The sequence below is a fragment of the Excalfactoria chinensis genome, chromosome 14, assembly GCF_039878825.1.
Source record: "Excalfactoria chinensis isolate bCotChi1 chromosome 14, bCotChi1.hap2, whole genome shotgun sequence".
Taxonomy (NCBI): domain Eukaryota; kingdom Metazoa; phylum Chordata; class Aves; order Galliformes; family Phasianidae; genus Excalfactoria; species Excalfactoria chinensis.
In genome coordinates, this window is record NC_092838.1 from 13,532,032 (window position 1) to 13,547,319 (window position 15,288).

The window sequence follows — 15,288 nt, forward strand, 5'->3', positions numbered from 1 at the left end:
ACCTGATTTACTTTACCTGATTGCAGAGAGCTTGGCCCAAGCCTGTTCTAGCTGCAGAACTAATGTATATAACAGGCTGCTTAGTACATAGCACATTAAATCCTTCTACTGTATAGTCTTCATAGCATGTGTGAATAACAAGTCGACAAATTTTTAGCAGACCTTCACGATCATCTTCATGATAATAAGCTGACCCATTTTCATACCTGTAAGGAAAGCTGAGTATGATCAAAAAAACCCCACAGACCAATAGCCAGTTTAGTAACTGAAGTAACACTGACCAGTATAACAGTTCACAAAGAAAAAAAGATATGGCTACCATCCAAGCAGGATAAAGCACAGTAGAAGGAAACTGAAATTTTGTTGGGACAGGCTGAGATTAGTAAGAAACAAGCAAAATAAAGATGTGGTACAAGCAGTTGATGACAATCCCTCAACAGTCATCAACTACAGCAAGCAGCAACAGTGGAAACAGTAGATACATAAATTTAATGAACAACTTAAATATGAGAATTTTCCTTTAGTATTTTTTGGTGCAATAAGTACATTTTGCAATAATTTAAGAGTGGTATTTGTCCACAAATGCCTTTTTTTTTTTTTTTTTTTTTAAAACCATTTCACCTTGCACACACAACACATATCTGTCAGCAGTACTGGCACAACTCTTTGAGAGCTACAGTATCATGAGTGATAAAATGGGATATTTATTTATTTTTGCTTCAGGAAGAAAAAGGGAATTTCTAATCAGCAAGTCCCTTCCTACTCTAACAGCCCCATACAGATGACTTCCATTATTCTTCTCTTGTGGAACATTATACTTATGCCAAATGATGAAACAAGAATTTATCAAAGATCTCACTGTATTGTCAGTTTCTGTAGTATTGCCTGCCACGCCAAGAAAAATGAATTAGATCCAGGACGAGTAAAGGAGAAGTTTACTGCATACATCTTTCAAAGGTATAAAGCACCTCAGACCTCACAAACATATGCCTCAACAAACAAGAATTCAACTAAATTATCAACCACTTGTGTCTGCAACTGTAATTTGGTCCTTAACTTTGACAGGCAGCCATTGTAACAGGATTTTTATGGCAACCATATTACTAACTTGTTCCTGTCATTCAGCATCTTAAAAAAAAAAAAAAAAAAGAAAAAGAGAGATGTGTTTTAAGACCTTTCAAAGATTAGTTGCAAGATTATGACAGAGGCTTCTTTTGCTGAAAATGCATGTACTTTTTAAACAATTACTACTGCCTAGTCATACGTAAGTTTTTCAAAGAAACTCACCTGAAAAGCCTGCAGAGCCAGAGAGTAGTATCAGAAAGGATCCTTGTTGTGAGCTTCCTCAGTCTTTCCTTGTCCAGAACTGATATATAGGCAGCTAAACTATGTCCCAGTAGAGCCATGTGACCCTGTTCACCAACATTTTGAAGTCTGCAGCCACAACAGAGAAACTGCCAACTAAATACTAGTTATGAATATTACAGTAACTATATGTTTGTATTTTTTTCTATAGTGGTAGAATTCATTGACATGGAATTTTAAATATTTATCAGAGAGAAATAAAGTATACCAGTCACCCTCCCACTTCTGCACATTAACAGAGTGAAATGCAAGTATAGACAACACTCGTGCTTCACTTGGTTTAGCTGCTTATAACACCTCAGCTTCTTTTTTAGCTATTCAAATAAAATTCTTATGCAAATTGAGGATTTACTGTAATCAGCTGGAACTAAGCACCCTATCTGCACTGCGACTTGAATGTTCGTTAAGCAAATATCCTTCTCTCCTCATGCTGAGAAAACTCAGGAAACTCATTAGAAAGACAGTTACAGGCATAGTTTTCATTAGTTCTGTTTTTTGTGTTTGTTTTTTCTTCTCCAAACTGTTTTTAAATTGTTAACTTCTGATAATGTTCTACAGATAAATTAGCATAATTTCCATTATCCAAGAGAATGGAAATCTTAAAAAGATTTACTACCTATCCCTGTAGAGCTTGCTGGTATTCAAAGATAAGTAAGACTTTCAGACTTAATACAATGTTCAGAAGTGAAAAAGTCAAGTGAGCTGCCAAATCAGAAACCATTCCCTTTTATAATTCATTTTAACAGTAGCCCTAACTCGTTTAAGGCTTTATAATTTTAAGAAAACCATGAACAGCACATTATTCTACTTCACTATAGAATGTAAGTAAGTAGCCATTAAAAAGTCACATGTTCGCATGCCATTTTTATACATTAAAGCATTTTAAAGTGTAAGTTCTGTTATCATTACAGGGTATAACAAAATCAGCTATTTTTCTCATACAAATATTCATATTGACATTACCGGTAGGCCTGCGAAGACTCCTCTTCCTCATCACCATGCATTAGGTTCTGAACTAACTGAAGTATGCTCACCATATCCTGGCCACTGGTTTACCAGTGAGGGAAAATAAAAACAAAAAGAAACAAAAAACAAAACAAACACTAAAAAAAACAACAACAAAGCAAGCAACATTGTCTAGCAAGGAGGCCATTTAAGACACACAAATATTTCAAACTGTTTTTCATTTTTAGAAAGAAATAAAAAAAAAAATCAGTAACCCCACCTCAAAAGAAATTTGGTTTATGTACATAAAAGACTTCAATAAATTTTGCAATGTTTTCTTAAGTATATCTTTTCCAGAGTGAAGAGCACAGAAAATTTAAGTCTTAGTTTTCAGATGCAGTTATCTTTTCTGCCACACACACAAGAGCTCCACGTGATTTTTTCAATGGATGTGCTAAATGGAATTTTTTTGTTTTTAAAGTTTCAACATGATTAGTCTCAGCTATCAATTTACCAGCTGTGTGTCCTAGTGAATCTTGATCCTACATTATATGTATACCTACCTTTAGTCTTAATCACAGCTATGTGCACCAACATTCTTTCTTTTTTTTTTTTTTTTTTTAAAATATATGTTAATTCAAAACTTTAGTCACCCAGGAGAAGTAATCTATCTACCATCACAACTACAGGAACTGTCATAAAAGTTGTTGTAGTACCTGTCCTGGTAAACCTTCAGAGGTATTACGTATATCATACCTATCATAACAATTATAAAGCATTATAAAACAAGTACTTGTTGCCTACCTGCCTTGCAGTGGTCCAGGAATATCCTTCCGTGCATACTTCTTTTCATTTTCCTCCTCCACTTTTCTGAAAGAACAAACTGCATATTTACTTTGTGTTTTGTAGCTGACCTTGACTTACAAAAATACATACTCATATGTTTGCAACATATTTCACTGAAAATGGTTTAATAGATCAGGTGAGACCAAAAAAGAAACACAGAGTCAAAGAATTGCAGGGAGTGATGGAACCTCTGTGGATCATCAATCTAACCAGGCCCCTGCTAAAGCAGGTTACCTACTGCAGGGTGGCACAGGAGTGTAGTGGTGGGTCTTGAATATCCCCAGAAGAGGAGACTCCACACTATTCCAGTGCTCTGAAAAGTTTAGTCAAGACTGAGTTAAAGATCTACTACATTTTGCTTCTTGAGTTCTTTAACAGAAAATGTTAGTCTCATATATAAGCATATGAAAGTTACTTGTACAGTAACAGGAAAGTATCTACTATATGTGAAAAACAGACTCTGGATTTGCTCTAAATATTACAGAGCACAAAATATATGTAGATTTAAAAATTCTATTATTTGAGAAACAAATTTTTGTAGGCGTAAGCTTCAGAATACAGTATGACCTTAAAATATTAGGAGTGAATTCCATCTTGCTTAATAACAACAACATTTATAATTAGAACATGCACACAAACACTACTGCTTTGTGGTTGTTATTCTCTGCATATACCTTTGACTGTCTTCTAGCATCTTCATGGCTTCATTCAGATTCTTTCCCATTTCTGCTAGAGTAGGGTCAACCATCTGCTAGGTAAAAGACCAAAACATTAATTACCTTACTTATATTCCCACATCCTCAGTACAAACTCATGTAACATGTATTTTCTTAGAAATGAGACATCGTATCAACAGAGAAAATTCAACAATTCAAAACACAAAATTAAAGCATACTACTAACCTAAAATAACTAACCCAAAACAAAGATTGGTTGCGATATCGATTTTATTTATTTTGCCTCCATTAATACAAGTTGCAGCTTGTTAAATCCCTTAATGGACAAACTCATCATTTTAGATAATGGGAAGGGTCAGTTTCTTCACATCAGACAGATAAGGGATGTTCTTCCAAATTTTGTATTGAATAGGTATGCGAGGTTCCAGGACTTTGTATGGAATACAAACGTAACTCTGGGAAAACCTTAGAATGTGTATAAACCAACGACCTTTTAGTGCAAGGTATGTGTGATAGGACTAAAAAAACCCCATGCATCCAGAGCTGTTATGGAAGAATGCCTGCTTTCTAACAATTCAGCTTGAGTCTTAGAGAGTTTCCTGATCAACTGCCTCACAGTAACACCACAACGAGTCGGAACTTTTTCAAAAATCCTCTGGAATCTCTACATATCTCTTCTGGATTCTGATGAAGAATAAAAGAGCAAACAAGAGAAGAAAAATAAAGAAATACAAAGCATTTAAGTAAGCCTTTGCTATAATGTTTTAACAACAATAAAAACTAAATACATGCCATTTTAGCCCAACTGAATGATTTTTTCCTTAGCCATTCTTCACTATGAATAAAACTTCAATTATTCTCTTAAATACAAAAAGATACATGCTGTCCTATTAGAAAAGAAAATATGCTAAGGAACACCATAACCCTTCTACAGAGTATGGATAACAAAATAGTATCCTAAATACAAGTCTTTCCATGGCAAATCTAATTAGAAATTCCCCTTTAACTTCACCTGAGAACTCACATCTTTGCACCAAAAAATGACATTCCCATATTCTCAGTTAAGTTGATTCAATTCTTTGAAGCCACACTACACCCTGACAGTCAGCTCCCATTGAGTAAAGGATGATCCCTGAACATGGAGGCCCCCTGTACATGTACGGGGGGGGTTGTTTGAATTCCACAGAAATTAAAGGATGGAGGGGCCCTTACATCAGAGGTGGAGTTTAGGGAGGGGTTTACTAAGAATAGGCAGGACTCGGAGAGTGACTTACTAGGAATAGGCAGGACTTGGGAGGAGTTTGGTAGAACTGGAGCAAGGCTTTCGCTTGTCAATAGCACATTGCAAAGAAAGAAGCTCCTGGAATTGCAGACTTGAAACCTTCAGATAAGAAACTGGAACAATCACCACAAAGGAAAACTTATTTCAACAGGCTTGACTATACACTGTGCACGTCCAAGGAGTGAAAAACAAGAAAGCATTCAAGGAATTAGTTAGCATGTGACAACCCACTGTCTGGAGCAAGTTAACAGTACCTGCTCTGTGGAATCATGAGTGTGCATATTGTGTGGTATAAATATGACTGCTTGAGAGATACTAGTTGCACAATTGGAGCTGTGCAAGACCCTCAAGTGCACCAGTGTATGCACCTTAAATAAAGTACCTTACATCCTGACTCTTTTGAGTCTGAGTGCTGTTCTGCAGGTCACAATGGGATACAGATTCTCATTTGGGCAATAAAAGAGGGGTGTTAAAAGATTAAAAAATACAAAAAGCAAACCAAGATGAGTAGATAAGCTCAACACTACTTTTAAAAAGACAGTTAGCAAAGCTGTATGGAAAAGCCAACAGTGAAAAATATCTCCAAGGCAGAGAGATAGGCCGGAGAGAGGCCTTTTAACTAGACTACACATTAAAACTGACCTGCTGTTATCTAAGGAAATACCAAGCTGCAGAAAAGGCATCTTTCAGCAGCTGCAGTACTCTAGCTGCACAAGACAGGTCAAAACATCATGAATTCCACGCTGAAAGCAGGTAAGAACAGATTCTTGTTAAAGTACCTGTCAGGGATAGAAGAACTTTTAACAGTAATTGAACCTGTTTCTTAAGAACCAGGTATCAAGTTCAAGACCAAGTTTTATTTTCTGAAGAACTGCTTTTACTCTGAAAAACTCTCCTTTAAGAATGTTAACTCAAGACACCTGGCTATGCTGACTCCAGATACCAAGTCAGGAGCATCCATTTAAGGATCACAGGACACCTAGAAGCTTCCAAAGGACATTAAAGGTATCATCTGAGAGATTCTGATCTTCCTACAGCAGTCAGTAATGAACAGCATTTGAGTATTAAATATAGTCAGTTTTGAAGGCAAAAGGTAACACCACTGGCTCTCACTACTCATCAGATGTGACAGCAGGAAACCCTGAGGCACTCAAATGAGCCTTTCACAGCATCTCTTCTCTCTTCCTGTGGTTCCCAAAATGTATTATAGACATAGTTTCCACAAATGCAGCATCAACCATTTTTCAAAAGATTAGTCCCCTTCCAATTCCGGAAGCTCTAGTTTTTCTAGCCTGTCCTTCAGACTGTTGCTTAGGTGGGTTTTGTTGTTGTTTTTAAAGGTTTGGTAGTGGTGGTTGGTTGACATATTTCCAGAACATCCTAAACAAGTTTATAAAAATTATACAATTCATACTGAAGGAACAGAATTGTTTAGCTGCTACAATATTGAAGAAATAGTATTCATCCAGCTGTGTCTCCTGTGTGTAGCACAGAGGAGTAATTATCTGGGCATAATTTACTTGTGACTATCTCACTACTTTAATGCAAGTTGCCATAACATGCAAACAATTGCTAGAAAGCAGTTATTTACTTGAACTTTCCTCAGAGTTGCATGCAAATATCCAAACAGATCTGTGGTAGTTTATGACACAAGATGCAGGGACATTACAAAAGAGTCTTTTGCACTGCTTCTGTTTGTTACTAACACCAAAATTCAACTGGAATTACAGCAGATGTAAAGAAGTGCATTTGTTTGCTGTGTGACTCATTCAGTCATGCAGTAATATCCATGCATTAAGCACCAATATTAATAAGCTATCAGAATAAAGACATTAAAAAGTAATGAGAAGCTATGTTAAGTTCCAAAAAATACTATGAAAGCAATAATCCTTGAATTCTGATGTGGGTTTGATTGGAAAGTAAATTTCTTCTGTGTTTTTCCAATTTATATTCCTTAGAATTACAGGACACAAAAGAACCCTTTTCCACTCCCTAATTAACTTCATATATGCTTCCTCCTCCACTCACATCAGTGAGGGTGTGGACATCGGTAGCAGCAGGCTACTTTACTAAGCTACTGCTTACTTTAAACAGTAAGAAAAACAGGTGTGGCAAAGTTGCAACAGCAAACCATTCCATTAAAGAATCCTGGATATGCTTTAATAACGTACCATAGAGAAGTTGCACACTTGTTAAGCTTAGTCTGTAAAAAAGGTGACACGTATATGAACTCCAAGCAGCAAGAAACAGTATTTCTGCTGCACAAATCATTCATTTCTTCACAATAAACTGTGTAATCCCAATTACAAGAATGCACCAAAGCAACCCCCCCAAAAAACTTGAAAACTGAGAAAACTTGGAAACACTTTGTACTTAATGATCTGAATTCAAGGACCTGCCTATGCAACGTGAATTTCTACCCTGGCTTGCATGTAACTGCTGCCAGGCTGTCAAACTAATCCACCTGAGGCAGCTCAAAGGTATTTTTGTCTTCATTAATAAGAGTTTTAACATAGCATAACTGCATGTATTTTCAAGTCTCATAAACATTCTGCAATGGTTATTGCACAGTTCACTTTCATTTAAGTATATTTTCAGATGTCTAAATGACTTATATTACACTACTGGTCACCCTTCTATTCATTGTGCTAGGAAACTCAGATTTCTTTAACATGCTTCAGTTTATGCAGGACTTCCAGCTATTTATCTTTTTTGTCCCTGACAACAAATATGAATTTTAAGGCCTTTTTTTTTTGCTTGTTTATGATAGGGTATGTTATTTAAGCAAATTTATTTTTTCTAGCTTCTTGATTACGATGGCTAAAAGCATGCCTACACAATAAGTTGCTTCTTCTGCTACTCAATGTCTTTTTTCTCCATGTGAGTACTTATACAACCCCTTGTGGAAGAAGCAAAAGTTCCAAGGGACAATTAAGTAAATACAATTTTATAGCAGGGTGCACTAAAGCCCTACCTGAGGTCACTTCCTCTCACCAATATGCTTCAACCAGATCAGTTTCTTCTACCTCCTGCAGGGTTTGCATTCTTCATGTGCATCATCCCAACAAACTTGTTTTCATCTCCAAGGTTCTTTCTGCCAAGCACTAAGATAACCCTCCACCCAGCACAGCAAAATTTTCACAGCCCTACATTCTTCTTTATCACAGTTTTTTGTGTTTTTTTTTTCTTTTTTTCTTCCCCTGTTCAAGTCTGAGATGATTCATGTGATTGCTTAGGCCTACAATTCTTGCAGAACTTAAGGATGGGGGAGTGCCACGGCTGCTTCCAATTTGTGTCCTTAGGCATCCAGAATTAAGTAATGCACTGGGTGACCCAGCAGCAACAACAGCTCTCTCAGTTTCGATACTTTTTAGATTCCCAGCATTAGTGGTAGTTCCAATCTCCAGCATTAGTAAGCTCATCCAGACACACTGTCAAAATCCACTGCCACCACCATTTCAGAAACCACTGTAAACACCTACTGGCTTATGAAGAAGAAGCAAAAGATAAAGCGTGGAGGAAAGACAAAGATTTTATTCTATCAGATTGGGAGCATTCCATTATGAACAATAAAAGACAGCAGTGGCTGATAAACACAAATATTTGAAGAAGCAACAAATTTGAAGGAAAACCTTTTTAGTATGTGGTTCCATTGCTGACAAGGCATTAGAAATGCAAACAAGGAAATAACTACAAAAAAATGGGACACTACTTGCAGAAACACCTCAGAAACTGAAACTGTTTACATAGGTCTAAGATTTGTCTTCCCTGGAATCAACAGGATCTGACTAATCACAATAAGGTGATCCTTCAGCCATTTGCATTACAACATGCAACAGTACTTCAAGCCCTAAGGCTAGCACTTCTGTTCATGCATGCACCTGAGCTCCCCTGGCTGGCCCTGCCTTCCCACCAGGTGCTCCATCACTGTTTCAGGCCATGACTTAGCATTGCCACTACATGGAGACAGCAAAAAGATGTAAAGAATGTGGGGTTGTTTGTTTGTTTGTTTTTTTAAACCAAAGTCACCTAACTTGAAATTTAAAACGTTTAAAACCTTCAGGAGACTGCTCACAAATCACAGCACAAATGAAGACAACAACAAAAAAAATAGTTCTGCTGCTACCCACATTTCTTAAGTTTGACTTAGGGTTCCAGAAGTTCTATCTGAAGTTTGCCCAAAGAGGATTTCTGAATTTCATTAAGAAAATAATGCACAACACTCATATAACTAGGAAAAAAATAAGCCATATCTGCTGATAAGACTTCACCTCCAAAATCAAACTAAAAGACCATTGGCATGCACACCTGTGTGTTGGAGTCTACCAGTTTTCCTCACAACCCTATCACAAAATGTTTTCAATTCTCAAGAAATTTATATTCTACTTACATCACCTAATTTGCATGAAACTAATACATGCAGTCACTGGATGGCACCCAACCTTCCCACCAGTTATGTGATCCTACCAAAATGCCTCCTTTATTGATGGATTTTAACGCAAGGCATGAAGTACTTCTCAGTGATATTCCAGTAAGCTGTATAAAGTAAGTATATACAAAGAAAAGAACCTGTGGTTCAAGTAAAAGGCAGTTGGATGCATTAAACAGGCGCAAAGTAAGCAGTTGCAAGTTCTCTGAGAATAAACATATCTCAACTTGGATGAATTTCAAACTGATTTAGGAAGAACACTTCTTACGTATCATGCACAAGACCAAATAAAATGCAGATTTTAGTGATTTACAACAACCAACAACTATCAAAAGAGGGTACAAACTGGCAAGTGGCTAAAAGACAATTAAAGTATCATGATATTTACTATATAGAGGGCCACAGTTTTTATTATCCAAAGACAAAAAAAAGCCATGATAAAAAAACAAAACAGATGGCAACTCTTCATAGATTATTTGTGTATACTGACCACCAAGCACATTAGTTCTCTATTTACACTATTTACAGCACTATTTACTAGCACTATTTACAAACTACAGCTTACATCAGCAATACAAGCAACCAAAACATGGACTTCGTTGAGAAATTTAAGCATTTGATTCTTGCATCACATTTTCTTTACTTACAGTGACTCAGTTCAACAAAACTGATAAGAAGTTTGTCAGTAGAGCATCAACACACTTTCTTTAAATTCAACTGGACTTAAGCAGAAGAAAGACTATACTCCAAACTGCTGTGCTCAGTTAGACGTTACTTCATTAAGCTTTCTTGAATAAGCAGCAGTCAGTGTCATTTTTGCTAGGGCCAGTAAAGATCTGAAGTTTTTAAAGCCTGCCAAAGCCAGGTCTCAAGCAATACATTTTTCATTTGCATTCAAAATAGTGAAACATTTTGCTACAACTCAAAAACTACATGAGGCTTTCTGAATTCCCTTTTTACTCACACAGCACATCCTGTTCACGCTTGTCTGGCTGATTCCAAAGATTACCCAGAACTGAGCACACTGAGTACAGTAGAGGAGAAGGGATATGGTAACATCTCAACTGCATAAAAAAATACATTATTTCAAATAAACACTGTCTCAAAGACAGTAATAATGGGGCTGAGCCACATACAAGCTGTCACAACACTAGCTGCCTGTTCCCTTCTAGGAAGCACAGCAGGTGCAGTACGAGCCAGCACAAGTGTGACAGGCCCTGGGTAACTGCTAGATTCTCACTGATTCACATTGACTACAGCATAATAAATTTAGTCAGTGACTTATGCTATGACAGAATCAATATTTGCTTTGTACGTTACTCTGGACACAGGAGAGCAAACCTGGGGCTGCAAACACCTCCCGGATACAATGGAAACAAGTAAACAAACAAACAAAAAAACAACAAAAAAAGAGAGATAAAGCCTATCATTCCCAGAAAATACCGTTCATCTTATTTTAAGCATTCCCAAAGCATTTCGCTGGGCACGGCCGGGCCACGCCGGTGTCTGAAGTTCCTCGGGCTCGCTCGACACAAACCAGGCGTTAAGCGTCGACGAAGCGCTATCACGGCCGCAGCCCAGGCGCTAGCGATACGCAAACCCAAGTTCTCTCCAACCGCCAGCCCCGGTTCTCTCCGCTCGGCCCCCGCCCCATCAAGCGACACGACCGCCGCGTCCCGCTCGCCCATTCTGGGTCGCTCGCCTCGCAGGCCCAACGTGGCTGCAGGTGTGCTTGCAGGTGTGCCGGCCCCGCCTCGACAGCCGCCCGCACAAACCTTCTCCAGAGTCGCGTCCATAGCCGGTGGGGTCCCCGCCGTACGCCACCTCCCCACCGGAAACTCCCGCCTCAGCACGGGCCGGCTCCACGCTGGCAGCGCTGACGAGGCCACCGCGGGAGGGACGATGAACGCACTCACCTCGGGAACGGGCCGTCACGCCCGGCAGCCGGCCGCCCGTGCGCGGCACAGACCACCGCTACGGCACAGCGGGGAGGAGCTGAGGCAGCGGCAGCGCCATCGCAGCGCGACGGACTGGAGACAGCACAGCAGCTCTTGCCGCGTCTCCCCCGCTCCGGCTGGTGGAACGCTCCTGGAGAGGGGCCGGGGTGGTGGCGAGTTCGGGCGCACGCGCGGTGAGCGCGGTCGAAGCTGGGGGTTGGTGAAGTTCCTGCGTTCGCCGAGTCGGTGTTATCGCAACTTCGCAAACGGTACTAAGCCTGATGGCCGCCAGGACGGCACGGGTTCTCACCGGCATTGAGCGCTAACGCTTCCAGCGCGACCGCAGATCCATCGACAGAGCTCACCTTCGTCTCGGGAATTCCTCCGCGCAACGTACTTTTGCCAGTGACCCTTTCGCACAAGCCGAGGGCTCTGCCGGCGCTTTGGGCAGCGCGTTTTTTGCCCGCGCCTCTTCCCCGTGAAGGAAAGTCGCGAGCCCCGCATCGCCCCAGGCCACGCCCCGCTCGGCGGCGGGCGATGGATTGCGGCCCGGCTGCTGCTGCGCAGCGGGTTACGCCGCTTCCGCTGGCACAGCAACGATGCCTTCATTTCCTTATCGTTACATTTGCTCGGTAGTTAGTTTGGTTTTGGTGCTTGAATATTTGAAAACGATGTAAGAGACGCTAGCAAAAAACCAAACCAAGCAAAAAAAAAAACAAGGCAACATCAATTCGATCACTTTTTACGGATATTCATAAGCACTTAACACAAGCTTCCTGGCTCTGGAGAAGTTTTCATCATCTTTTCTTTCCGCCCCCCCCCCCCCCCTTCGCCTTCTAACTTCGTTTTCTTCCCGTTATCGCGACAGAGCGGATGGGCCGGATCTGCGCTGCCGATCCCCATCATCGTCAAAGTCTCTGCTGCCGCCGCGTGGCCAATCCGTGGAACTGCGGCCATATCTGCGGCCATGTCTGCAGGCAGCATGACGCATGCGCGCAGCCACGCGGCGCATATGTACGTTCTCGTCGCCCTGCGCAGCTAAGGCATCAGTCGTTGCTGTTTACTCCTGCGTGCGCCAGTACCCCCTTCTGCGAGCTATTGAGGTGCGACGCAGCACTGAAATCTTGGATCGCTAGCTCAGCACCCTTACAAAGCAGAACGCCCCTTGTCTGTTTCATCGGGCAGTTATAGCTTCGAGCGCACACCGGGAAACCGATTGGTTCAGCAGTGCACCTGACCGTAAGCAGCCCGTCAGGGACCATGAAGAGAGATGCGTAGCTCGCTTCCCTACAGGCACATGCGTAGTTAAGCATCAGGAAAGGCGCGTGCAACGACGCATACGTGCTCAGCTGATAAGGACGCACACAAACTACCACGACAATGCGAGCACATGCGTAGACATGTACCTGAAATGGCACGTGCGTAACGATGTGCTGGAAATGGCTCATGCGTAGACCAGTATCGAAAAGAGCGTCCAGTATCAAAAATTACCATGCCTGGCACGCTGCTGTTCCAAGAATGGCACATGTGTAGTGCTGTGCTAGTTACGCATACATAAGGGTGTGTTTCAATAAATACAACACATGCGTAGCTGTGCATTGAGACAGGTGCGTGCGCAGTACTCACAGAAAACATGCGCCTGGGTAATGTGCCGGAAAAGGGGCATGCATAGAGCTGTACTGGTTGTTGTCCACTGGTAGTAATGCCACCAGCCTCACACATGCATAGTTGTGTATAATGCATACTAGTGTACTTGGAGAGGAGCATGTGTAAACGTGTGTAAGAACTAGTGAACGCATACTACTGTGACAAAAGAAATGTATGCGTAGTCCTCTAAGGGCACAAGAGCAGGCGGTCCCCCTGAACCGCAAAATGAGCCAGCGGGGAAGAAGACTGGCATGGATGAATAGGGAGCTGTTCTTGAGGCTCTGGGAGAAAAGGAGAATCTACCGCCTGTGGAAGGAGGGACGGGAAACTGAGAATAAATACAAGGAAGTCGTTAGGATGTGTAGAGATGAAAACAGAAAGGCAAAAGCCCAGCTTGAATTTAAGCTGGCCGCTGGGGTGGAAAAGGAATAACAAACTCTTTTATAAGTACATTAACAGTAAGAGGAGGACAAAGGAGAATATCCACTCTTTACTGGATGAGGCTGGGAATGTGACCACTGAGGATAAGGAAAAGGCGGAGGTTCTGAATGCCTTCTTTACGTCTGTCTATAAAGGTCAGACCAGTTATCCTCAGGGTACTCCTCTCTCTGACCTGGTGGTCTCGGCTGGGGAGCACGCTGACCCCCCCGTGATTCTGGAAGAAATGGTCAGAGACTTACTGCTCCACCTGGACTGCCACAAGTCCATGGGGACGGATGAGATCCAGCCGAGAGTGCTGAGGGAACTGGCAGAGGTGGTAGCCAAGCCGCTTTCCATCATCTACCAGCTCTCCTTGTTGACTGGTGAGGTCCCAGAAGACTGGAGGCTTGCCGACGTGACTCCCATTGACAAGAAAGGTTGTAAGGAGGATCCGGGGAACTACAGGCCTGTTAGCCTGACCTCGGTTCCAGGGAAGATAATGGAACAGATTGTCTTGAGGGAGATCATGCGGCATGTGCGGGATGGCTGGAGGATCAGGCCTAGCCAGCATGGGTTCGTGAAGGGCAGGTCCTGTTCGACCAACCTTGTAAAAAGTTGGTGAATGTTTGTTCATTGTGTTGGGGATGTTGTTGTTGTTGGGGAGGGGGCCGTGCGGAACGGAGTCCTGCGGGCTTCCGGGTTTTGTACGCGCCCCTGCGGCTCCTGCACTCGCTCCCCTCTTTCCGCGGCTTCTGTTTTCCCGCTCCCGTTTGCGCCGCTTCGCCCCCCCCCGCCCCAGGTCGGGCGGCTCGGGACGAGGAGCGGAGGCGCGTGGCAACGAGTGGCGGGAAAGCCTGGCAGCGGGGAGCAGAGTGGCGGGAAGAACGTGACCAATCAACGAGAAGAGAACAACCGCCCGGAGCAGCACTGCCCGGCAACAAGGGAGCGCCGTCGCAGAAGGCCGACACGGCAGCCAATCAGAATACAGAAGAGACGATAAAAGCTGCGGCCAGCAGGGGGAGGGCGCGCCGGGAGCCGAGGTGTGATTCCCGTGGTAGCGCAGAGCTGGTTTTGTTTGCGGTTGCTTACTCAAATTAATACATTATTCATGATTTGAAAACGGGTTTGGTCCAATTCATGACAAATAGCACCTCCACGTCCCTGGTTCACAGAGACCAGGTTCGGATCTTCTGAAGGTGGTATCCGGCCCCAGTTCGCAGAGCGTGACTTCGTATTTTTACTACGGGGCTTCTTGGATTTACCAGATTGCCTCGATGAGGACTTTTTTTTAGCCGTTGGAGTTTTTGGCTCGTTATCTGTGGTCACTGTTCATATCTGCAACAGAGACAGAAGTGCTGGTTGACATAAGAACGTCAGCATTACACGAGGAAGGAATTCTGTTACTTAATCTCAAAGAAATAGCCTGAAGAATTGAATAGCTAATGTAAAGGACTTAAAGAAAACCCCAAGCATGCAAAATCAAAATGTGTACCAAAACTCTCTTAGTACTACGTTAACTCCTGCACAACTAGCGACTGATGACATCTACGCTTTCAAGGGATTTCAATCCATTACGGTTATGTTGTTTTGTTGGTTTTTCTTTAATATAAAAACCTACATGGCATTCTCTGAGGGCAACCAGTTATTGACCTATTGCTGGTGTTAGAGCACTGTGACTTTAAATCCATTAAAAAGTAAGACTTTATAATGGATTTTAGATGCTTTCAGCCAAAAAGCTGAA

General features: G+C 41.9%; 1 protein-coding gene across 5 annotated transcripts in view; it reads right to left on the reverse strand.

Moving 5' to 3' along the window:
* Positions 1-12,000, reverse strand: part of PDXDC1 (pyridoxal dependent decarboxylase domain containing 1) — a 31,063-nt gene extending 19,063 nt beyond the window's left edge. Inside the window, exons 1-6 of one of the 5 annotated variants that reach the window (XM_072349524.1) lie at positions 11,846-12,000; positions 3,831-3,904; positions 3,115-3,180; positions 2,329-2,412; positions 1,288-1,434; positions 17-206 (exon numbers count right to left, since the gene is read on the reverse strand). In XM_072349524.1, the coding sequence (XP_072205625.1) occupies positions 17-206; positions 1,288-1,434; positions 2,329-2,412; positions 3,115-3,180; positions 3,831-3,904 (561 nt within the window). In that variant the 5' untranslated portion in view covers positions 11,846-12,000. Of the gene's footprint in view, positions 1-16; positions 207-1,287; positions 1,435-2,328; positions 2,469-3,114; positions 3,181-3,830; positions 3,908-11,318; positions 11,601-11,845 lie in introns of those variants that run through there. The other 4 variants (XM_072349525.1, XM_072349526.1, XM_072349523.1 and 1 more) reach the window with 4 other exon arrangements.
* Positions 12,001-15,288: the final 3,288 nt, after the last annotated feature.